General features: G+C 32.9%; 1 protein-coding gene across 1 annotated transcript in view; it reads right to left on the reverse strand.

The window, feature by feature from the left end:
• The window catches only part of SKAP2 (src kinase associated phosphoprotein 2), a 150,341-nt gene that overhangs the window by 110,632 nt on the left and 14,705 nt on the right, over nt 1–25,004 (reverse strand). The window contains exon 4 of the mRNA XM_081243739.1: nt 21,635–21,742. Coding sequence (XP_081099865.1) covers nt 21,635–21,742 — 108 coding nt within the window. The remainder of the gene's footprint in view (nt 1–21,634; nt 21,743–25,004) is intronic.

Below are 25,004 nucleotides of genomic sequence, written 5' to 3' on the forward strand. Positions count from 1 at the left end.
TTCTCATATTTAGTGACCTCTCTGTTGCTTCTGATTGTTATTCTCTTAACTGAATCTGTCTCCCTCTTCTCTATGACACTATGCCATACTAATTCCCCCTCTAATCATCCTTACTCTTTTGCAGCTTTTTCTTTCCTTCTCTCATTTAACAGACAGTTTCTTCTTCCATTTCCATTTCTTCAATGAGTTCACAACGTAACCTCAAATTTTATATAAATGTCTTCATATTTTATAACTCTACTTCTGTCTTCTCATATTCTCTCTAATCTCATACCATAGTTCCAAGACTCTAAGGAACATCTTTACATGCATACACTACCAAGATTATACTACCTTTTCCATGATCTAATAATCCTTCCTAACATCCCTACTAGTTTCAATAACTGTTTATCCTTTCCAAGTTGTGTCTCCAGCAGTTAAAATAGGAATTATTGAGCACAGTAGGTGCTACCTTAATATTTGTTGAATGACTGAATGCCAAAATTAATTTCCCTGTTATTGTACTTAAAAATTGAATTCTCTATGATCCCTCCTTCTTCTGTGTCAGTTACCTAGTCCATTCATCTTCCTCTATCCCATTTCTAATATTTGACATTCTGCCCTCCAAAATCAAAATGCAAAACTCAGGTCTTTCTCATCTTCGTTCTTATTTCAAGAGCCTCCCAACTGATGACTGGACCACCTTTATGTTCTTCCTTCAAAGTCCACTTTTCCTTCTTCCCCCCCACCCCAGTTTTATTGAGATATAACTGATATACAGTACTAGGTAAATTTAAGATGTACATCATAATGACTTGACATAAATATAGTGTGAAATGATTACCACAATAAGTTTAGTTAACATCCACCACCTGTTGCCAAAAAAAAAAGGTTTTTTCCTTGTGATGAGAACTTTTGGGATCTACTCTCTTAGCAGCTTTCATATATACCATACAGCAGTGTTAACTATAGTCATCATGTTGTATATTACATTCCCAGGACTTAATTATCTTATAGCTGGAAGTATGTAGCTTTTGACCATCTTCATCCAATTCCTCCAACTTCTGATAACCACAAATCTGATCTCTTTTTCAATGAGCTTTTGTTTTTGTTTTTTAGATTCTGCATGTAGGTGAAATCATACAGTATTTATCTTTCTCTTTGTCTGGCTTATTTCACTTAGCATAACGTCCTCAACATCCATCCAAGGTTGCAAATGGCAGGATTTCCTTCTTTTTACAGTTGAATAGTATTATATATAATATATACTATATATATTTCATACATTTTTTATGCATTCATCTGTCAATGGACACTTAGGTTGTTTCCATGTCTTGGTTATTGTAAATAATGCTGAAATGAACACAGGGGTACAGATATCTCTTAGACATAGTGATTTCATTTCCTTCAGATATATACCCAGAAGTGGAATTGCTGGATCATATGGTAGTTCTATTTTTCAAATTTTTGAAGAACCTCCATACTGTTTTCCACAGTGTGGCTGTACTCATTCACATTCCCACCTACAGTACACAAGGGTTCCCTTTGCTCCACATCCTTGCCAGTATTTGTTATTTCTTGTTTTGATGATAGCCATTCTAATAGGTGTGAGTTGATATCTTATTGTGGCTTTGATTTGCATTTCCCTAATGATTAGCAATGTTAAGCACCTCTTCATCTTCTTGTTGGCCATTAGAATATCTTTGGGAAAATACCTATTCAGGTCCTTTGCCCATTTTTAAATTGGGTTATTTGGGTTTTTTGCTACTGAGTTGGTTGAGTTCTTTATATATTTCAGATATCAATCCCTTATCAGACATATGATTTGCAAGTATTTTCTCCCATTCAGTAGGTTGCCTTTTAATTTTGTTGATGGTTTCCTTTGCTGTGCAGAAGCTTTTCAGTTTGATGTAGTCCAAATTGTTTTTTTTATATTTTATTGCTTGTGAACAGTCCACGTTTCATAAAAATACCAGATTATCTTCCCACATCATGATTTTTATCCTCTCTTCTGCGTGAATCTAAACAAGGTCTAGGATTTGAAGTCATCTATTGATGACTGGCTAATTCACATGGTAGTACCTTATATCTCAAGCTTTACTGAATCCCTTTTTTGCAGCCCCATCATACTCATGGATAACTCCAAACTTTTGCTCATGCTGTTGTATCTCCATATAAAGTCTACCAGCACACTGTATTTTTATATTTCTAGATCTTACAGTGTCTCTGAGTCCTGATTATGAATGCAAATATTATACTAAACTATGCTTTCACAATAAATGGTCTTAGCTATTGAGCTGACTATACACAAATCCCAGGCTAGACCCAACAGAGAGTTTTAAAAAACGTACTTATATGAATTTGTCTTTTCACCTAAAAGTGGTATTGAAAAGAGAAACTGGTTAACTGACTTTTGGTTAAACAAAGGTTAACCATATATGTTATAGTTTATATTACATCACCATTAGCTTTTGTTCTATAGTTTCTAATGTATATGACCACAGGCAGGGACCTTGTCTTATTTTGTGTTTCCCTAACAGGATAAACATTAATACTTATTAGCAACCTTATGTATTCTGGACACATTTTCCTTGAAATAGTCACATATTCTAGGTTTTATTTTATTTTTCTTAATTTATCTCAAAATTTTGTTACTATACTATACTATAAAACTATACTATAAAATAATAAAATAAAATGTCTACTATAAATGTACAATTTTATATACAATTATATAATACTCTACCCTGATTAAAACACTATTAACTATAAAATAAAATTCATTCATTAAAAGGCAGATGATGTTAGATATCAGAAAAAGAGATTTAGTTACTGAAGTAACAAAAGAACATCCTTATAAAGGAATCTCACTGTAAGGTAGCCCCATTGTATAGGCCCCTAAACATGTATTATCACAAGATACCAGTTTACTATTTTTGAAGGAGAAATTATAATGCCATTTTAGAAAAACAAATCAACCCACAATTAGGTGTTTATTGTCTTACCCATTTTTAAAATATTTTATACTGGCCAGTTTCTCCCAGTGCACTGAATATCATGAAGTTGCCATCACCCATTCCCCAGGCATTTTGTACTTTTGATATACAAACTGATTTCACTATTAATCTAAGCAAAATTATGTTGAGAAATTTTCCATGGAGAAAATAAAAATTATCTACTTCATCCTACTAGTTTTAGAATAGTTCACTGTATAGATTGCCACTATTCCCTTCTTTAAGAAAAACAATAAATGGTGACTATAGCTTTAAAATGAAATTTATTTTACTAATATCTATGTCAACTAATATGTTTTTGTACCTATCCTTCCAAAAGGATTCCATCAAAAAAAACCAACATATGATTCCTATCACTTTAGAATTCTCTCACATAACTGAAAAAAATTTTTTTCTAAAGCAGATAAAGAAAAGAATCTTAAATGATTCAAATCTTACAGTTGTTAATACTAACAGACTCTTCACAGAAAATATAGATGTGGTGTGAGGAGATCACACTTCACTAACTGGAGTCAGGAGGCTAACGTTTGGGATTGGGTGTTAGGGAGGCAGATGACATTGTACTAGGAACACAGACACTGGAGTCAGAGAGATTCTGGTGTGAATTCTCGTATTCCCACTTCTTAGCCATGTGATCATCCTAAATTTCAGTTTCTTTATCAGCAAAATGGATATAATACTTCCTACACCAGGATGTTATGAGGATTCAAAATAAAACATGGGAAACACCCAGCACAGTGCCTGGCCCATAAAAGTCCAGTAAACAGTGCTAGTAGTAGTGATGAGATAATGACCTTGAGAAGCCAACTAAGCATTCTAAGTCTTAAGTGTTCACCTGCAAGATGAGGAAGTAGCATACTCAATGACTTTCTAAGTCCCTTACAGAACTAAAAAGACTACATGATTCCCATGGTTAAAAATCAACAAACATGAATTCGACTTCTTCAAACCATCTAGACCGTAGATGCGCCATTAAATTAGGAAAACAATAATTCTTTAAAGTATTTTCAGATTTATAAAGAAAATTCACATTGATTATCTCATTTGGGCCTCAAATAACTCCATGGGCTTCAAATAACCCCATGATATTATTGTCCTTGTGTCAATCTAACTATAAAATGAACTTTAAAGTGACTATTTCTTCAATCTAACTATAAAATGAACTTTAAAGAAGCCAAGTGGTTTGGTCAGGTCACAAAGCTAGTATCAGAGATTTCAACTCTGTTTGTCAGCATCCAAAGCAACAGAGATTTCATCTCCTGTCTGTCGGCATCCAAAGCAAATGTTCCTAAACACTACTAGCCTGCAGGACAGGTATTAGTGCCCCACGAGAGAAAGATCATAGGTTTTGGAGGAAAAAATACCTAAATTTCCTCCTCAGCTTCACCATTACTTGCTTTGTGGCATTGGACAAATCATCTCATCTCTCTGGACCATAGCTTCTTCAATAATAAAACAATAATTCACCATGCATGCCACTGAAATTTATTCTCATATATTTCTCTAGAGATTTTACCTTAAAGATCTAAGGAAGCCACATGAGTACTAAAATTTCTGATGAACAGATAATAAAATCCCATCATTTTCCTCAACCCCGCCAATTGCTCCTTCCTTACTCCTATATCCTCCTTACCTAAAGAAGAGCACCAGAAACCTCTCATTGTCCCTGTTTATCTTCTTCCCCAACAAATGAACCTATGTGTAAAAACTGAAGTCCAAAAAGATATAACTTTGTACTTCTTATATTTGCAAGGAGATGGAGGGAAGAACCTAGTTAATAATACAAGAGATGCCCCCATCTGCAGGTGACAATTGTTATAAGTCCCACTAAGAAAACTAACTTTTACTATGTACCCCCAAATGAGAAATCATTAATAGGGGAAAGGACACTTGGCAATAAATGCCACCTAATTATATAGACTAATAAATACAAGTGATTTTAATGTAGTAGATTAGAGTTTTAAAATCCCATTTTTGCAACTAGGATTTGCAAGAGAGTTTAGTAATTTAGAGAACATTTTCCTTATTACATCAAAGTCCTATAATTTACCTTATAAATAAAATGTTCATAAAAGCTATAATCTTAATTCATATAACTCAATCCTAACTTTGGCAATTTACTTGAAGGCATGTTAATTTTTAAACAATTTAAAACCATTCTTAAAAGTATTTTCCATTTCCTCCTAGAGCTCCAATTTGTTTTTGAAGAAATTGTTCCAAAGATGTTAACTGAAACTGCAAAGGGACAGCTGCTTGATACGATGGGGCATATTACTGCTTTGCAATATCAAATCACTCAACCTCACTCCTTTTCCCTTTTTTGGGCTCTAGGTTGCCACTAAAGTGGCTATTTATTAGTAAGTAAATACAGTGATGGTCATATTGTGCATACTGATATGCCCTAAGGCCCTTTTATTGGGAAATGAGAGTATTTGCCCATACACACTTAATGTCTGCACTTGCTTTAACTTTCCCTAAATCCCAAAACACGTTTCAAGATTTGTTAACTGGAAAATTTCACACCACTACACTTTTTCGTTGTTCATTTTAAATTATGGAAACTCTCATATCTGTCATGAACCTTAGGAGACAAAAATAGAAAAAACATTCCTTAAGTTGGAACAAAAGGTAATATGGTCTAAATATAATATCACAGAGTGTAATCTTATATTAATCTTAAAAATTTAACCTTATATTAATCTTACATATGCATTACCATGAATTATGTCAACAATTTATACAAAACAATGGATTTAAATTATATATATCAAAATATATAGGTTCAAATGGTTTTTGCATTTTTCCTTTAAAGTATAGTAGGTATTTTTTAATTATCAGAAAATAATGCAAGAGTAAAATTAACATTATCTATGGTCGTATCACCCTTTACATCATCTTCCTTAAAATCTTGAAACTCAAGTCCTAACCATATAGTTTGAGATAATCCATAAAACCATGTTTTTTTAAAAAAAGGATTTTCTGGTCCTGGTTTCCCAGGGTCATAAAACTCAGACTGGCCTCCCCAAATTTATCTTTTCTCACTTGTTTCTTAACTGCTGGGTTATAAATACCTTTGTTTATTATTAAAGACACATTTTCTTCTGCAGATTCATTCCTGTGAGAAATATGTTCCAAGTTCTATATACCCACATTGTATTAGAATTTTAAATTTCACTTATTTAACTTTATATAAAGAATAGTCTTTAAATTTGACAAAGCCATTTAAAACTCTACTAACAATTTATCTTTCAACACTATTTGTTAAATTTTTCCCTAGCATTAATTCTACTTGGGAGATACAAACACTCAGAGTATGGATATATGTAATACATACACTAGGGTCAGAATTGATTTCCTATCTTTGAACCTGCTGGGCAAAAAAGTAACAGTATGCAACTGTACTCATGGTGTGCAAACCTCCATGCTAATATGCCTATTAAAATTCTAACACATTGGGGTTTTCTATGCCTATTTATACTATGCATACATTTATTCTATACTTTTTCAAAAAATGTTATGTGTAGGTGCAAAATTTTAAAGCCAACAACAACAACAAAAATGGTTATCAGCTTGCCTTGTATTAGAATCTCTTTTGTCCGCCAATCAACAATAAAGTATTATTCCACCATCACAAAAGGAAAACCTTTGGAGGCAGTAGAGGACTATGGGTTGTGCAAATGTGCAGTTGCTAAGTAGCAAATATGCCTCTCTTCTAATCAAATAGCCCCAGCTCAGCGATGCCGCTGGCTTGGAGCAAGAAGCAAATTCCACCAGCCACAAACTTAGAAACAGTCTTGAATTATTTGTTGCTGACCGCTGGCTGAACCCTTCCTGATGAGCACCATCACCATTAGCCACTACTCAGTGTATTCCATCAACCAATGGCAATAGCAGCATGCTACAGCTCAGGCTACAAGAAATTGATCAAACAGGGTAATGAGACTATTTCTTCACAGAGGTTATTTTAAATGAATATAAATATTTTCTTTCTACATAATTTGCCACAGAAAGGTCACTGAACTCCCTGTGATTCCAAAGAAAAATGCTTTACTGTCCCCCTTTACATATTTAAGTTAAGATAAAGCCAACAAACAATTCAGGGCATTTTTTGATATTAGGGGCAAATTCTAATGAGCTGGCATTTGTGACAACAGATTAGCTGTAATATTTTAGCTTCACATTAACTTATAGCTAAAAACTGATCAAATAATGCTACTCTATAAAGATAAAACTGATCATGATTTACCAATTAAAAACATTTATAAGAGTACATTTCTGTTTGAAGAAAGCACAATTAATCTCTAATGTAGGTGATAGTGAGGACATGAATCATACATATGCCTTCTTAGCTGAAGTTATTAAAATTTGATATAATTGTTGTAAATTATTTAGTGAAGCATTCATTTTTCTATAGCCCACCTCCTCCTGCTAGACAGTAGAATAAGATGCATGTTAACTATCCCAGTTAGCACATGAATCATTTCACTGACAACTGATTTAGTTCTTCTTACAGAGTGACATTTATTGCTCCTTTTCTCCTTTTCTCTATATACTTTAAACTAAAACAATTATAAACAACATGACCAAATTACAGCAATTTAGCTGTATATTTTATCTAACATAAAATGCAAATGTTCTGCAAAGTTCAGTTTTCAGTTAGTAGACTTCCCCTATAGTGGTATTAAAATAATCCCAGCTGAATCACTATTTAAGAACTTTAAACGCCCACATACCAGCAACAATAAGAATTTGAAGTAAATATTTCTAACATATCAGCATTCTGTAATTATTATAACCAACATAGATTATGTAACATCTAATTAAAAGTTTCAACTCAGTAGAAACACTTTTATATGAATGGACACCTCTAAAAACATTCTAAAAGATGTGTCTTGTGTCATTAAAAATGAATGTGAGGGCTTCCCTGGTGGCGCAGTGGTTGAGAGTCCGCCTGCCGATGCAGGGGACACGGGTTCGTGCCCCGGTTCGGGAAGATCCCACATGCTGTGGAGCAGCTGGGCCCGTGAGCCATGGCCGCTGAGCCTGGCGTCCGGAGCCTGTGCTCCACAAGGGGAGAGGCCACAACAGTGAGAGGCCCACATACAGCCAAAAAAAAAAAAAAAAAAAAAAAAAAAAAAAAAAAAAAAAAAAAAAAAAATGAATGTGATCTAATATGATACAGTAAATATTTGTCAAAATGAACTGCTTTACATGCAGATTCTTTGAGAGTTAGTTTCAGTAATAATTTATTTTTGTTTATGATCTTTATATCAGAAAACAAATAGGTCAGATAATTCTTTGCCTTCATCAAAAATGTCTAGTTTACTATGTAATATGAAAAAAGAAATGTTTCAGTGTATAGAACTGTGTGCTTAGGCAAGTTTTTAAAATTACTGAAACTCAGATGTGCTTTTAATAACTATTTTTTAAAACTGTTTATGGATGTTATTACGGATGACAGTAAAACCACCTCACCTACCAAAAAAACCACAAGATATACGCAAATGGCCACTTTTTTTAAGAAGGGGATAAAGTATTGCTGGAGGTTAGAAGGTTATTTGTGCCACTGATAGGGATTTCTAAATATTCATTATTGGAAAATGGTGGCAGTCATAATAGGATTTTAAATACACATTCAAGTAACTTTTACCCAGAGATACAAGGCTTTGAATGAAACAGAAAACCTCCACAATTAATTTTAAATTAATCTCTCTTGAAAGGGAGGGCCACTGAAGAACTAGACAGAATACAATACAGAGAGGAGAAGCTCAAGGCTTACACACAGTATTTGTTTAGGTGCATTCTATTCCTTTCACAATAAAATTCTTCCATGCTTTAAGAAATGGCTAAAGGAGAGTCTCTAAATAAAAATCAATAATTAGTTAAAAGAAAATTAGGATCAAATAGCAAGAAGCATCCCATCAGCTGTCTAACAATATGACAAATTCAGCAGCAACCACAAAGAACCAATATAACTTCTGGTGCCAAGGAGCCAGATGGTACTGCTGGAAGAAATTAAGTCTACAGATTGGCAGTTCGACCCTGTGATTATTGCCCAAGGGAGGACAAAGTGGAAGAAGAGCTGGAGGTTCAGTACGATGGGGATAAATCAATTACCACCAACTCACCACATCCTTCCTATCATAGCCTAATAACGGATTCTAAATACCATCCCAGTGAACTGTCAAAGGTTTAAATAGTCCCAATCTTAGTTGGGAATGATAAACTTATATATAGTAAAAAGTAAAAGATAATCTCAGCTTTTCATCATAGGCCCTAGCAAAGTACACCAATAACTTTATCCACAGACAACAAATACTAAAGTATTTTAGTCATAGCTTTGTTGTGAAAAATAAAGCTATCTTCTTCTATTTTTTATTTTGTGTTACATTCAACCATGACATTTGTTAAAATTCTGCATGTTTTCCAAAAAGAGAATTACGGAGAGATAATGGTTACATATAATGGTCTCATGACTAAACAACTGACATACATGTTTTATAAAAAATTATTTCACTTATATTTTTGGACACACACAAAGAAAGTACTTCCCACTTGTGATATCTAAAGAATGCTAAAGAAACAGTAACACCTCAAGACATGTTCAAAGTCAAATCATGATAGGGAAAAGATAATACACATTGTCAATTTATGCAATTATGAGAAATTCAATATCAGTTAAGTCATACTTTTGAAATGTAAGACAGTTATACACTTAGTAACGTCTGGCAAAGCTTATGCTGAGGGAGCTTTTTTGGTTTTTTATTACCATCCTTCCTTGGCCTATCATCACCTATGAATATATACAGCTGCTTTGTATTACTCTAGCTTGAGTAGGTCAGAAAATTAGATAAGAAAAAAAGAATATTAAAATATTAAAGATAAAAAATTAAGAGTATTGACATTTTTAAATCCTAAGAATATACAATTTTACAATATAAATATGTGTTGATTCATTTAATATATTAGCAATTACACTGATAGATAGATGGCCTTTGGATTTAGTCTCATAACCCAATCAGCAACAGATCAATTACATTGCATTAAAAATAAATCTGATAAAGCAAAAATGTTTTTTGGTTAATTAGTTTGTAAGTATAAAAGCAAGGACTGAATTTACTGAATTCCAGAAAAGGATTAGTCAAATCACAGGTACACACTAATTTGATCGATGTTCACCGAAACCTTTTCTAATACGTTTTCTAGCAGATTGCAGAAGGCTAGGAAATGAACTGCTAACATGAATTGCTCAGTGCACTATCTGAATCCCTGTTGTGGGCACTGACAGCCACAGTGATAGAAAAATTAATCACAGAGGATATGCCATATCTAAACTATACTGAACTCACTTTTCCTCATCTAACTAAACTTGTGTTTGTATACTTCCAATAGCTTGTTTGAAATACTGTTATAAAACTTAAAATGTACATCAGCATTTCAACCTCTTAGGACACATTCCCTCCTGTAATTTTGGGATAAATAGCTGTTAAACCTTCATATTTCTGAACTAAATAACAGACCAGCAATGTTTTAAAAGCCTCAGAGGAGGGCAGCTAGTTCACAGAAGTGTCTGTATTCACACAGGTCAATAGGTTCCAGTATCCATAAAGATTCATAAAAATACATTAAAATGTATTTCAATGTTAGTCACAAAAATATCAACAGAAAAAAAATGATGAGAGATACCTTATAAAAGCTCAGTGGATAGTAAAACAGAGCAGGACAAAATTTATTGGGGAAATTTTTTAAACTAAAGAAACTACTAGTAAATAAAATCCAAATATTTTACATATAATAAAAACACTAACTGTTATTGGGTGATACATTTTTATCACCCAAAGGATAACTTTGCAAATACCAGTATCAGAATTCTAGTTGACATAGTTCAAGACAGCAATATTAAGACTTTAATTGTACTCAATTATGAAACATGTAGTTATATGATACAGGTTTATTTCTTTGGAAAAAATGAAATATTTAACAACCTGATTTTAAAAACAGGGAATGACTGTCACAAAAAAGAATTCATCCATCTAAAAAATAGGATCCACTAGCAAGTATTCTTAAAATTTGGGATTTGAAGATATAAACTACTATATATAAAATAGATAAACAACAAGGCCCTACTGTATAGCACAGGGAATTATATCAGTATCTTATAATAAACTATAATGGAAAAGAAAAACAAGAAAAAATTCCAGAGAAAATATATACTAAAACAAAGTTATTCATCTAATCACTTGATCATCTTGTGACATTACAATAGCCAAGAGCTAACAATGGGCAAGTCCTATGTGCCAGGCACTTATCCTTACAATAATCCTATAAGATACTACAATTATCCCTATTTTTATAAACCCAGAAACTAAGGCTTAGAGAGAAAATAATTTTTCCAAAGTCAAAATGTCAAACAAGGATTGAACCCAGGTACATGTAATACCATAGTCCATGCACTTAACCACAATACAATTTGATCCTTGATATGATGAAGTACAAATTTTACCCTCTTTAAAGCCCTTCAAAATTTAGTTTTCGGATACCAGAAGTATATCCCGTCTGCCTTGACTAATGCTTAATATTGGTTAGACTGCCAGGGCAAAACACAGTTAATAAATATGATTCCTTAATTACAAGGAGAAATATGATTAGACAGTAAAAACAAAGAGAAAAGAAAAGCCTAAGAATATAACCAGGATTCAAATAAATGCTGAAGAAAACTCAAGATAAAATGTATCCCCGTATGTATATAATCATATTAAGGAATGAAAGTAATTAATGGCTTCTAAAATTCTATAAATTAAGAGCATATGTTTAGAAGCAAAAGCAACAATTTTCCTGGTTTACCTGTGAGGAAACTTGGGGCAGATGTCTCTATTCTGAACCTCCTAATCTATCTCTTTACAATCTCTGGCAAGTCTTATCATTCTCATGACATTCAACATGTTTAGGCAAATAAATCAATGATTCTCCATATCTCTATCCCATATCTCAGACTCCCTCTTAAATTTCTTTGACTAAATTTCTCAATACTCCTTCAAGCTCAACAGACTTGATGCTTCTTATCCTATATATAGATGGCCTCACCTCCTTGAGAAAAGAATCTAAATGTCAGGGTTCACCTTAGGTCTCATGGTGAAATCTACCGTTGGTCCTTCCCCATATCCCCTCTGGGTACTTACTCTCCCTTGTCCCTTGCCTCCAACGTCAAGGTGACCAACAAGCCTCTAGTCAGGTCCTTCTTATGCGTGCGCTCCCCAGAAGGGTGCCCATCCCTGTCTCTCTTTCCCACTTCAGCTCCCCTCCCACAGCAAAGCAAATTTTTATTTGTCTTCTGAGACATTCCTCACAGCTCTTATCTCTACTTGCTTAATCCATTATCTACTTGCTTTACCCATTATTACCTCTGTTAAATATGACAATTGATGACCCAAAGTAGCAGTAAGCTGGTCCTCAACTCTCTTTCCTCTGCTCGTCTTAAAAGCAGTGACATGTCTTATTGATACCCCAGTCTAACAAAACAAACTGTAAAATTTGTTGAATTAAACTTTTATTCCATGTAGCACTCTGACTAAAGCATACAACATTGTTACCCTCTCTCACTACTTATATTAAAAAAATCAATTCTTCACCTCCTAAAAGACACATTTTCTTTTATAAAGAAATCCTATTGTAAGCATATTATAAGTTTATGGCATACATTTATCCCAGAACATAGGTCCCAGGACACCAATACCAAAACAAGTCCTATTCAATGAAAGAAATATATGTGTATTTTTCCCCATGGTAAGACATTTTACTATTTTTGATATTAAATATTAATATTAAATAGTAATAGTAATATAAATATTAAAATATTATTTTTTATTTAAAATGTTTTTTAAAAAGTGATGAGCATGTTCAAAATAGCGTGGCTTACAGGTGGTATTAGAAAGTGAGGAGGAGCTTTTGAAGACATTTAAACAAATTGACACCAAAGCACATCTCTGAGATGAAATTACTTTTCTGAGAGTTTTTAAATATTACACTATCTTTTTCTGCTTTTTACGCATGGAAAATAACTAGACGGTATGCAAATTACATTAACACTTTCTCTAGATATTCCATATGAAGAGCTTCGAGGCAGCATCTTTGCTTCAATGACAGCCAAACTTGGAGACTGCTCTCAGAGCTTTCATATAAACTATAATTAAATATCTCATTATGACATTGGAACTTGAAAGTATATCAAGAAAAATGGAATTAGAATCCCTAAAATTTCCTCAATAGTGAAAATAGACCTAATATATAAATTAAAACATGACTGTGACTATGGATGAAGATATAGAGAAAGATATAAGATATAAGAAAGATATAAGACTTCCAAAAAAGTAACCAAAAATCAGAAGGATGGGAGATGAAGATACTGAGACTACTGTAATTAATTCTCTCTCTGACCCTAGATCAATTCTTCTAACTGTGATAAAGGACCAGTTTCCCCCCCAAGACATCACAACATCACAAATTAATACTTTGGTTAAAAATATGTATATACATATAGGGATATATGCATGTATTTTATATATAATATGAATTACTAGAAAAAATAATGATCACGTATTTGGATAATGCAGGAATGTCAAAATGCTATAAACATTTCTAAGTGCTTAATCTCAATTTCTGTACTTATATTGTTGCAGACCAGTAGCAAACAGATCACAGACTCAGATCAGTCTGCAGACGACACACTGAGTAGCACTACTTAGATAATTCATGTTGCTCCCTCATGTCTCAGTTCCCTTATCTGGCAAGACTACTAGGTTTAGTGACTGACATATAGGAAGAAAAACAACACAAAACACACACACACACACACACACACACACGTCCTTACAAAGGAGAAGAAACAAATTCAAAGAAACAAACCAACTTCTTTCTTGAAAGCTAAAAATAGTGACCATTTTTCTGAGATGATCACCCCAGCACCCCTTAGATCCCACCACCATAACTATGCACTGACAAAATCTAGCCCAAAAAAGTCAGAATATCAACGAAGTAATTTACTTGGACTGTATGTTCTCTGAAATAATTTGTTAAAGTAAAACTGATGTGAAAGAAGAGCCATATGATTATTCATTTATATGTGTAATGCAGCAAACCTTACTGCATTTACATTTCAAAAGGCATAGATGATATTGCTAAATGAGGGGATTGATATCTTCTGCAACAACACAAAGCAAGAATTCTTTTTTAAATTATGTTAAAGGCTACAGAATTCGAGAGTTCACTGAGCTGAAAAAAGCACAGCAAGAAAATTACTTTTTGCCATCTGCACAGTTTCTAAAGTATCCACTAAGCAACAATAACATTAAAGGTAGGCTAGGATATGTCCCTGTTTTAATTAGTATATTAATCTCCCAATTCTTTAAAGAACTCAGTATTTTGAGAAATAACTTAGCCTCAAGTTAAGAACACCTTAAGAACTTACACCTTAAGGTATAAGAACTTAAGTTCTTACAGAACTGGAGAAAATATTTACAAATCATATATCTCATAAGAGACTGGTAGCTAGAGTTCTCTTAGAACTTAACAATAAAAAGACAGCCCAGGGCTTCCCTGGTGGTGCAGTGGTTGAGAGTCCGCCTGCCGATGCGGGGGACACGGGTTCGTGCCCCGGTCCGGGAAGATCCCACATGCCGCCGAGCGGCTGGGCCCGTGAGCCATGGCCACTGAGCCTGCGCGTCTGGAGCCTGTGCTCCGCAATGGGAGAGGCCACAACAGTGAGAGGCCCACATACCGCAAAAAAAAAAAAAAAAAAAAAAAAAAACAGATACAGTGTTCTGCAACAGCCAAAAATATCTTTACTATTGGCCCAGTGCTGATACCTAAAGATCTGTGAGTGGGACTTGACCTCCCTTGGGTTAAGGTATTCCTCTATTAACATGCAAACTTTCCTAGGGGTAATTTATCAAAGCCTCTCCAATGTACTTAATTGAGAATTTGATTTGAGAGGGGAAACAGATTCAAAAATGGGACAACTACCCACAGACAGTAGTGTCGGGAAGGGGCCCTGTGCAGTGTGCTGAGGGACCACAGAAGAGTGCAGTAAGTAAAGAATATTTTTTACCTACTTCAAGGGATTGCTTAGCGCTCTGCCTAGTACACATCTGCACATTCAGCCCAAGTGCAATGGCTCACCTTTCTTTTCAGCCACAAAGGCCAAGGTAATAAATACAATTAGAACAGAGCTTCTCAAACTTTAATGTGTACATAGGGATCTTGTTTAAATGTTAACTCAGATTCAGTAGGTATGGGTGGGGACAGAGATTTAGCATTTTGAACAAGCTCCCAGGTGACACTGTTGCAGTTGGTCTGCAGTCCATACTTTGGGTAGGAAGGGGCTAAAAGAATCCCTTCCTTTTCAATGCAATGCCTACTACTCTAACCCTGGCTCTTATCAACACCCTCTGAACCAAAAGCAACAGTATCTCAGCTGGGGAAGAGGCAAAATATAGTGGTTTTGAGAGCAGAGCCTGGTCCTTGGAGTCAGACAGACATGAATTCAAATTTCAGTTCTGCCACTTATATGACCTTCATTTGACCTCTCTATCCCTGAATTTCCTCCGTTGTCAAATAGTGATGATATCTACCTCACAGAGAGGCTGTCAAGATTCAGAATAATGTAGCAAGGCACTTAGCTTGCTGCCTCCACTGGATGGTCTCTTTGCCTTGATTCATCCAACAATTAACTGCCAGGACAATCTCCCTCAAATATGCACTCATCACATCAATCTATTGCTTCAGGGATCTCTTAATGACTACCAAATCAAAGGTAAACTCCTTAACTTGGTATTCAGCTCTTACTGTCCCTCATTTGCTTACCTCTAAGACCCACTGCGCTCCTTCCTGTTCAACATCACCTCTGGTTATTACCTTCTCCAGGCAAATCACCTCTGTGCCACCATTAAATTTACTAATTCTGAAATGTGGACACAAGCATTTGGAGATCTAGGGAACTTCTAATCAATCAACTGGTCCAAACTCTTCATTTCACAAATCAGAAAATAAAAATCCAGAGAGGCTAAGTGACTTGACCTTGACAACAAAATGATTACCAATCAGTACGAAAACCTGGTTTTTGGACTTCTACTCTAAATGTTCTTTTCAGCAGATTTTCCAACTTTCCCTCTAGCAAACTTCAGGAACCATGCAAAACTCACTTTTAAAAAAAGGCCCTCCGTTTACAATTCACTCTACAACCTCTCAGAATGTAGGCATAAAGTTTATGTTTTGGTTTATTCAACATGATGCCAAAACATATGATTGACTCAGTCAACAAGGGAAGAAAATCAATGATACCAATTATTTGCCTTGGTACACACCAAATCAATTAAATATTTTAACACATACTAGTTACTATTTTTGGAATCTGCCTTGTTAGAACTTAGATTGCTGATAGGTGGCTATCTTCTCTTTCCAACTGGATTACAAGTCTCTTGAAAACAGGAATTTTTTTCTTCATCTTTGAACTCCCCATTACCTTGCCAAGGTACCTTGTTCCTTTCTTCATGAATTGTGTAAATAACTGCTAATTTACTGTATTAAAGATGCATTATTTTTCATAATTTGAGTTTTATTACCTTTGCAATATTTCTTATCTAGCCCACTTTGTTATAGTCTTATTTGCCCACTTTGTTTTATAGTGATGTATTTTCCCATTCAATGGCATAAAAATTAAAAAGATGATTCTCAATGGCTATGTGTTTTTATTTTATTCATATATGCCTTTGTAATCATAAAAATATTTTACATCTGTGTATACTTTATATCTCCAATCACACAATATATATCTTGAGTATAAAAACATGTTTTCTACTTTTTTATCATTTCCCCAAACTATAACCCCTCACTTCTACCAAGGTACCTGAAGCTAGGCTATACACATTACAGAAGGACTAAAATAATCATTGTTCTTATACTGCTATAACACAAGCTAGCAATTGGTATATTAAAAGAACCAAAAAAAAAAGTTAAAAAAAAAAACCCACACAAGTGCAACAATATGTTATGTATACAAAGATATGTATAAGTTGCAAACTAATCTAAATTCTCAGAATAAAATACAAAAATATGATTTTTATTATCAAAAACCACAGGATACTATAGTTGGTTACCCTAAATGGTAAGTAATTGAAAGAACCTTGTTTTTCCTGGTTTTAAATATTATTTCACATTCTACTGGAGCCCAGAGAAAAGTAAAACATCTATTGCTTGGCTTTTACTAGAACTGATTAGTGCTACACCTAACTTTACACACAAAAATATCTTCCTCAAAAGTCGGTGTCTATCATAAAGCAGAAACTAACACACCATTGTAAAGCAGTTATACCCAATAAAGATGTTTAAAAAAATGTGTAATGTGTAAAAATTTACCCATTAAATTTATGTTTATGCACATGGATGGATTTATATCTAAGCTTGTTGTAGATGCATTATAAGAGTTCATTATTTATAGGCATCATGGAGATAATCCTTAAAGTAATCCTTTGGAATAAGTGATTTACATATTTTATAAGTTCAAGTTTTCATATATTGGATTCCTTAAAGAAAACGAATACCAAAAAAGAAAAAAAAACATCTACTATTATAAATTATGATCAAAAGAGCATAGTCTTTTTTCTTCATCTCAAACTTTAAAAATAGTTCCATACGTAAACCAGTATTTTTTCATACAAACCTATGTTCTTGTAATGCTCACAGTTTTTAGTAACCTATATTACTTGGGAATTTTTAGTTAAGAAGATACCAGGACAATAAATGACTGTTTTATATCTTTAGCTTCATTTTAGTCTTCCTATATTCACGCCCTAGAGGTTCCAGATTCTCATCCACAAAGTGATTCTGGTCTAGGACTGAATCAGATTTGCAACAAATGTCTACTGTGATCCTTCAACCTATCATCGATGGGCAGAGCCAATATATGTCTTCTAGCTCACTGAATCATTTCACCTTACCTTAGGGACTTTCCACAATGCTATACGGTTAGATGTTTGCTTTTACAAATAACGAAAATGAATGCAAAATGATTTCAAAATAGGAAAATGGAAACCCAAATCATTATATAGTATCTAAAAGCTACTCTGCATCTACCATCTTAGTGCCTAAACAAACATTCTAACATGTATGACAAGGGATATTCTTTAAGGTTTTGAGTTTCATTATCTCTAATTTTATCTGATTACTGACACGCACCATTTCTACTAACACTTCAATATATCCAGCCATACAATAGCATAAAACTTCTAATAGTGGTCTACAATAGTCTAGACACCATTAAGATTTGCTTTAAGTTTTTCAGTAAAAAATAAAAGCACAAAGCTAATAAAATGAAATTTCTATTAAACATAATTTTTATAAATTTACCAAATCACAATGAAACTAACAGCAGTCATACAATCATTTATAAAATGTATTTTCCCTCAAAAAATAAAAACAAAAAAATGTTTCCAAAGAGAGATGAGAAAAAATTACAAAGTACAATATTTTTAAGCTACAAGCTTTACAAAAATCTGTCACCATCTATGTTACAATTCTAGTCATCAATAAGGTACTTTTTTTTAATGCACTATTCAAAAATCAATTATATCAACTCTTTTGTATAGAAAAGCAGCACACCTTTCAGGCTACTAGTATTAATGAGTAGACGTGACTACAGAACCTCCATCTGTTTCTCTGACAAAGCTGTGGCTACTCTAGTCACTCATTGAAATTCCATTAATCTGGTGTACCAAGGTCCAATGCGAAAATCAAAACTCCATCTAACCCTTTATCAGTTCACAATAACCTACAAGTGAACTCTGCCTGTTAGCATGCAGCAAGTTATGATTTTGCTATCAATCAGGCAGTTGGCCAATAAAAAAAAAAAAAAAAAAAAAGGCAGGCTGGAAACAGCGTGTCTGGCAGGGTTTGAAGACTTTGTTTTTGTTTTCTGTTTTCATTCCCTTTCAATTTCTATAGGGTGTCTGGACCTTGTGAGATTATGCATTATTCTCCTTGGCTGTGATTTAATTGCTACCAGCAATCAAGTCGAAGCATCACTGAAGTGTGCTTGAATTTCATTAGAAGATATAACTTATGCTACTTTCCTACAGTACCTAATAAACCATAAAGAAACCAAAACACATATGGCTTGAGGGAATAACTGGAAAATTAGGTAGCCATTTGGGAACTGAATGAACTTTTGAACCAGAGGAACAGAGAAAAAGAAATATTAAACGAAAAGACAAACTTAGAATGCACACAGAGATGTGCAGGTTTGACCTTTTTAGTACCTTGAAAATTACATTAGCATTACAAAAAATACATATCATGTTTGTAGTTTATAATTCATCAAAGTTCAGATACTTTGTTAGTGCCTACCATAAGGTAAAAGTCAAAAGGACAAAACAACAATCTGATTTGACAAAAGGCCTTTTGGTGACCTGTGCTAATTTAGTTATACTTGCTGTTAAATGCATTATCATTTTATAATTAATATATCATTAGACTAAGGTCACACAATGAAGGAAAATTTACTCAGCAAAGGAAAGAGAACACATATAACAATCAAGCTGCAGGAAGAAAAACTAATATGACTAGATGACATTTTAGAGTAGAAATTAAAAGTTCAAGTGGTAGTTTAAAAATTAATTTAGAGTATTCTTAGAAGAAAATGTAAAATTATCAAAAACAGCACTATTTATATACCAAAAATGAATAATACTAAAAGTTAAATTTTCAATCTAAGAATTGCTCACATAAACACTGATGAAAATGCAACATTTAACAAAAATTTAAATGTTACACATAAATATAATTTATTAAATAATATTCAAATATTGATAATGTTTTAGCAATAAATCTTTTTCATGCTATTAATGTATTTTATTTATCTTTGGTTATGAAAACAAACATATAATAAATTATTTACTCATAAGAAAAAAACAATAGTCCTGTAAATGATTATTGACAGGATTATTTACATGAAATAGAATAGCAATTCACCTTTCCTAACAAATCACTGGCTCTCACATATATTTAATTGTTGGATTTCTTAGGTTGTAATTTTTTCAAGATAGCACATAATGCTTCCTGGTACATCAAAATATCTATGCTATTTTGAGAAATCCTGAGCATATATATTCTACGAATATATTCTATATGTGTAAGTATCCATATCTATATATTATCATGAGTACAAGTACTCTCTATATATGTATACATACAAACATACTCATTTCTATTTACCAATGTTTTCCAGAGAAGCAAAACAAACCATTGTAATATGTCTGAAAAGTAGTTCAACTCAAATAATAATTCATCGTTTTGCCTAAAAATATTACTTCATCGATTATAAAACATTTTCTAGTAGAAATGCTTTTGAAGATCAGGTTAGAAAGGGTAATGCTCTGCTTCAGATAATAAGTGTTACTGAAGAAAAATGTGCATCTTTTAAAAAAATAGAGAATATAAGAGAAAGAAACTCTTTCCTTTTAAAAATAGATATTAAATGTTTGCCAAAATGTAAAATTCAACATAAAATGGATATGATTATTGTTGCTACACACTGTACAAAGTTCTGAATATAAAAAAAAAGATTGTGTTGTTCTGAATCAGTGGTTAGAATGTTTATCACTTATGCATGTACTTGACTTATCCCTGTTCTGCAGTAGACATAATTTTATACCTCATAAAAGCAATTTATGTTTCCAAAGGGAATAATCTGGATAACATAAAATGTGGAGTACTCTGTTGCAGGAGGCATATTTTCATTCAGCAATTGTATTTAGAGATGGAACTGCACAGTTTGATCATCATATAGCGGCAGAAGGCATTATTCATTTCTATGCCTACGTGAAGCTTTGAGTGCCACAAATTAATATGCATGGCTAATTTATCAATACACATTCTTAATTTGTAGCTATATATCACCCTTATAGGTCTCTATAATTCAGATGCACTCAACTGGGTGGCATAACAGAGAAAGCACATGCTACACTAAAAACCAGTTTCATAACTTTGGCAAGTTTTTAAAAATTAATAAGAAATAAATAATCAATTTTATTACCATTTCAATTAATATAAAAAACTATAATATTACTGTGTAATATAGGATACTTTTAGATGACCATCAGAAAAATGAAAATGTATTATTAAAAGAAGCATTTGATAGAAACCTGTCTCAATGAGAGAAGGCAATGTAGGAATAATTAATTTAATATTTTATGAACTCATTTTGTATGAAGTTTTCAGGAAAAAAGAGATCAAAAACCTTTTTCATTATTTATAAAATAATGAAATACAACAAGCCATTAAGCAGCACAATAAAATTAAGCAAGAATCTGATAATATCAGATTAACCAACATACTTACTGATAATATTCATATGATGATGCAAGCACTCTCCTAAAAATTCAAGTAAAGAAAATTTCCTAGGAAAAGAAAGAACTACATACTTAGGAAAACCACTAGAGAGAGCTCTTCTGTTCCTTAAAAGGTTCTGGTAAAGGTAAGTTAACTGAAGCCTCTGTGTTTATCTGCTTTCTGACAAGACCACCACCTTTACACATTGCACTGTTTTGTGTTAGAGTGTCAAGAGGTATATTCTATAGGAAAATGTCACATACCATCAGAGGGGGCCTCATCATCTTTATCATATCTTTCTGAGGCTAATGAAATAGTGTCTGGAGGCCCAGCAAAAGGGTCATCATATTCTTCTCCATCTTCTATATCACCTATAAAAGAATCAGAGAAGAAAAGAATGGATATATGTATACCTGAACCACTTTGCTGTACACCTGAAACTAACACAACATTGTAAATCAACTATGCCCCAATATAAAGTAAAAATTAAACTTAAAAATATTATTAAAAAACAAAAACTAATCAGAGAAAAGTCTTTTATAATTTAGCCATCTTTAAAAGTGTTACTTTGTCAAAGAGGTAAATTTTACTATTAAATTCAGTCACTTTCATGGAAAACCAAAGAAAAATTTTTGAACTAGATTAAAAACAGATCCTATTTTAATGTATATTTGCTGTAACTTAGCTAAAGTAAGTTTTTGAAAGTCAGTACACAACTGCTTCTTTCTGTTACAAAAGGATACAAGTTCCAAAATTATGATGGTCTCTACAAAGATGAATTCAAAAAAGTGGAAGCAGGTTAAAACATAACATGTAACCAAAACAAACAAAACCAAAATAACAATAACAGCAACCAAAAAAAGCATGGGAAGCACAACAGAGAAAATAATTCAAGTTAATTCCATATACCTACTCAATAATTGGAAAAATGATGATGAGAAATTGATAATTCAAAGCCATATGAACATTTTACGTTTTCATTAAAAATCACAGATTACATTAGAATAGATTAAAAATACTCAGTTGTGTTTTCAGAGCAGGAATCTTTTACGGAAAAACTGCTTTAAAACTCATATAAACCTTTTAAATTCAAACAAGGTGATTTACAAACTAGACACTTTCGATTTTGCATTCAGTAATATGTTACTCTATTTTTTCTTGTGTTCTGGCTAGTTTTCTAGATGATTTCCAAATCTTAGGCTGATTGGTTGGCTTGAAGTCATTTAATCCCCACAATAAAACCTTGTGGTTTGGGTTTTTTCCATATACTCATTTAGAATAATTTTTTAAAAGAGTGAATCAAACATTTGCTATATCCCAGTTATATCTAAGCACTCATTCTTCATCCATATTGAACAACAAGGAAAAAGGTATGCTTAATAACATATAAATGATCTGTTAACAATTCAAGTTACTTGTTAAAATTTTGTTAAAATTTGTTAAAAATTCAAGAGAAAACCAACCACCTCAGGTATTACCTAAAAATCATAGTGAAAAATCTCCATAGGAATCCTAGAGTGCCTATAGTATTACTTTTAGATCATAGTTGCTGGGCAGATCCAGATTAAAGCTACCTGGCTCTCCAAAAGGATATCTGTATCCTCTGACATGTATCTGATGGGTTGCACCCTACTTTCACCATATTTTTGGTAAAGAGCCTCTTTCAAGACAACACTTTCAAAATAATAAAAACCAATATTCATATCTACTTTTTAAAATTTTGATATTTTATCAGCATTCATCATCCCTACCCTGAAAGTAAAGATATCTCCCATCAAGACAGTAAGAGCAGAATATAAAGATGACTATCTTATTGTCCTTAGTGATTATACCATTATGTGTACCATACATGGTGATGTTTCTTCCCCAATTAAAATCCCAAGAAACATGTACAAATACTACTCATTCTTCGGATCTTAATTTCTCTTTCTTTCAAGATGTTCAAAGTACTTCTCAGAACACTCAATGATCCCTTATAATATTTCTCTTATGGAAAGAAGAGTGGTCTGATTTAAAATATGAGGTAAGAGAGAACCTCATAAAAAGTGCTAGTAAACATATGTTTGAGCATAAAATGACAGCTCATGGAATACACAGTAGTAAAGATCACAAAATTCTCAACTGCTCAAAATTGCTAGAATATCCTTATATTCTTAATAAAGTAAGAATTTTTATGTTATGAATTTTCTAAGGCTATTTCAAATCATGAACTATAAATCTTGCTATGAAAAAAAAGTATTAGCACACTTCGACTACATCACCATAACTTAGCACTTAGCATATTACACTATTAAGAATACAGAAATACAACAATAAAGCTATTGATTCTATGGAAAGGATTTTGAAAAAAATTCAGATGCTCATGCTTAAATCTATTAAACTCTGTGTGGAAATAAACAAAAAATTTTTAAGTTTTGAAAATCAGAATTAGTTTATTATCCTTTGATAATATCCATTATATACTTTTGTATATATATATATCCATGTATGTACACATACACACACAGAGCAAAAACATTATTATTAAAGCTATAAATTCAATAATATTTAATATAAGTTAAGACCGTTCTATGCAAATTAGTTACTGACATGTTAAAGACCTCTGTGGTTTTTGGTTTTGTTCAAAAAAAAAAGAACACTTTTTGGATTATAGAGTAAAGTGAAATTGTCTTCAATTTACCCATTCTAAGAACTGCAGTTCATTTCAAATGTTGGTTTTTTTAAAAAAAAATACTGTGATATTTATATTTAGCTAAGACAAAATAAATTAAGTACTGCTACTGGCCTCATTTCTCCCCTCCCCGCCCCTCCTTTTTTAAAGCTTTCCTTGAATTTAACTCAGAAAGTAAAGAATAAGCATCCCTGTGGCATCTGTATAGGGTTATTCCCTTTTTAACTTGCATTAAGTTGAAAAAACACATCATTTTTCAAAATAGTCTTTTTCATTTTACTGTTGTTCCAGTGATGATCCACCCCTTTTCCCCCCTCCCTAATTATATTTTTCAACTCAACAAAGAGCTGCTATATTATAAGGAGCTTTAATTGAACACAGGGGTCGCTGTTGAGCAGTGCAAAGCATTTTTTCTCCCCAGGGGCTGAGTACTTGCAACTATACCTGCAAAGACTTCGATAAATTAAAAGGAAAATGTTCAACTTGTGTTTATGTAATAGAAAACTGAACTCCAAAGCAACAATGGGCATCAGGTAAACGTATCCAATACAATTTACAGACATAATTGAAAGCATTACAGCCTAATCAGACATCTAAAAGAAAAGCATGCTCAAATGAAATGTCTACAGAATCATTAGTTGGCAGCCATTCTATTACCATCACACATAATGTCAGTGGTGCCTTGAGCCTGTGCCAATGACAACAGCATAAATTTTGCATCTCATTTCTATGGTCATAAAATTAATGATCAGTTTAAAAATACTTCTTTGTAAAAGTTATTGCGCAAAGAAAAGACATGAATGTGTCCCTGTTATGTACTCAGAAGGATAATTATGGGGTTGTTGCTCATTAATACTGTTTCTTGTTTCCCTAGAAAAGCGTTTGATTTATCCCACAACTTTCAAAAGTTTAATTAATGATACAAAGTTAACAGTCTAAAAGACAATGATCCAAGACTTCTT

Source organism: Mesoplodon bidens (assembly GCF_964165515.1).
Source record: "Mesoplodon bidens genome assembly, chromosome: 9".
Lineage (NCBI taxonomy): Eukaryota > Metazoa > Chordata > Mammalia > Artiodactyla > Ziphiidae > Mesoplodon > Mesoplodon bidens.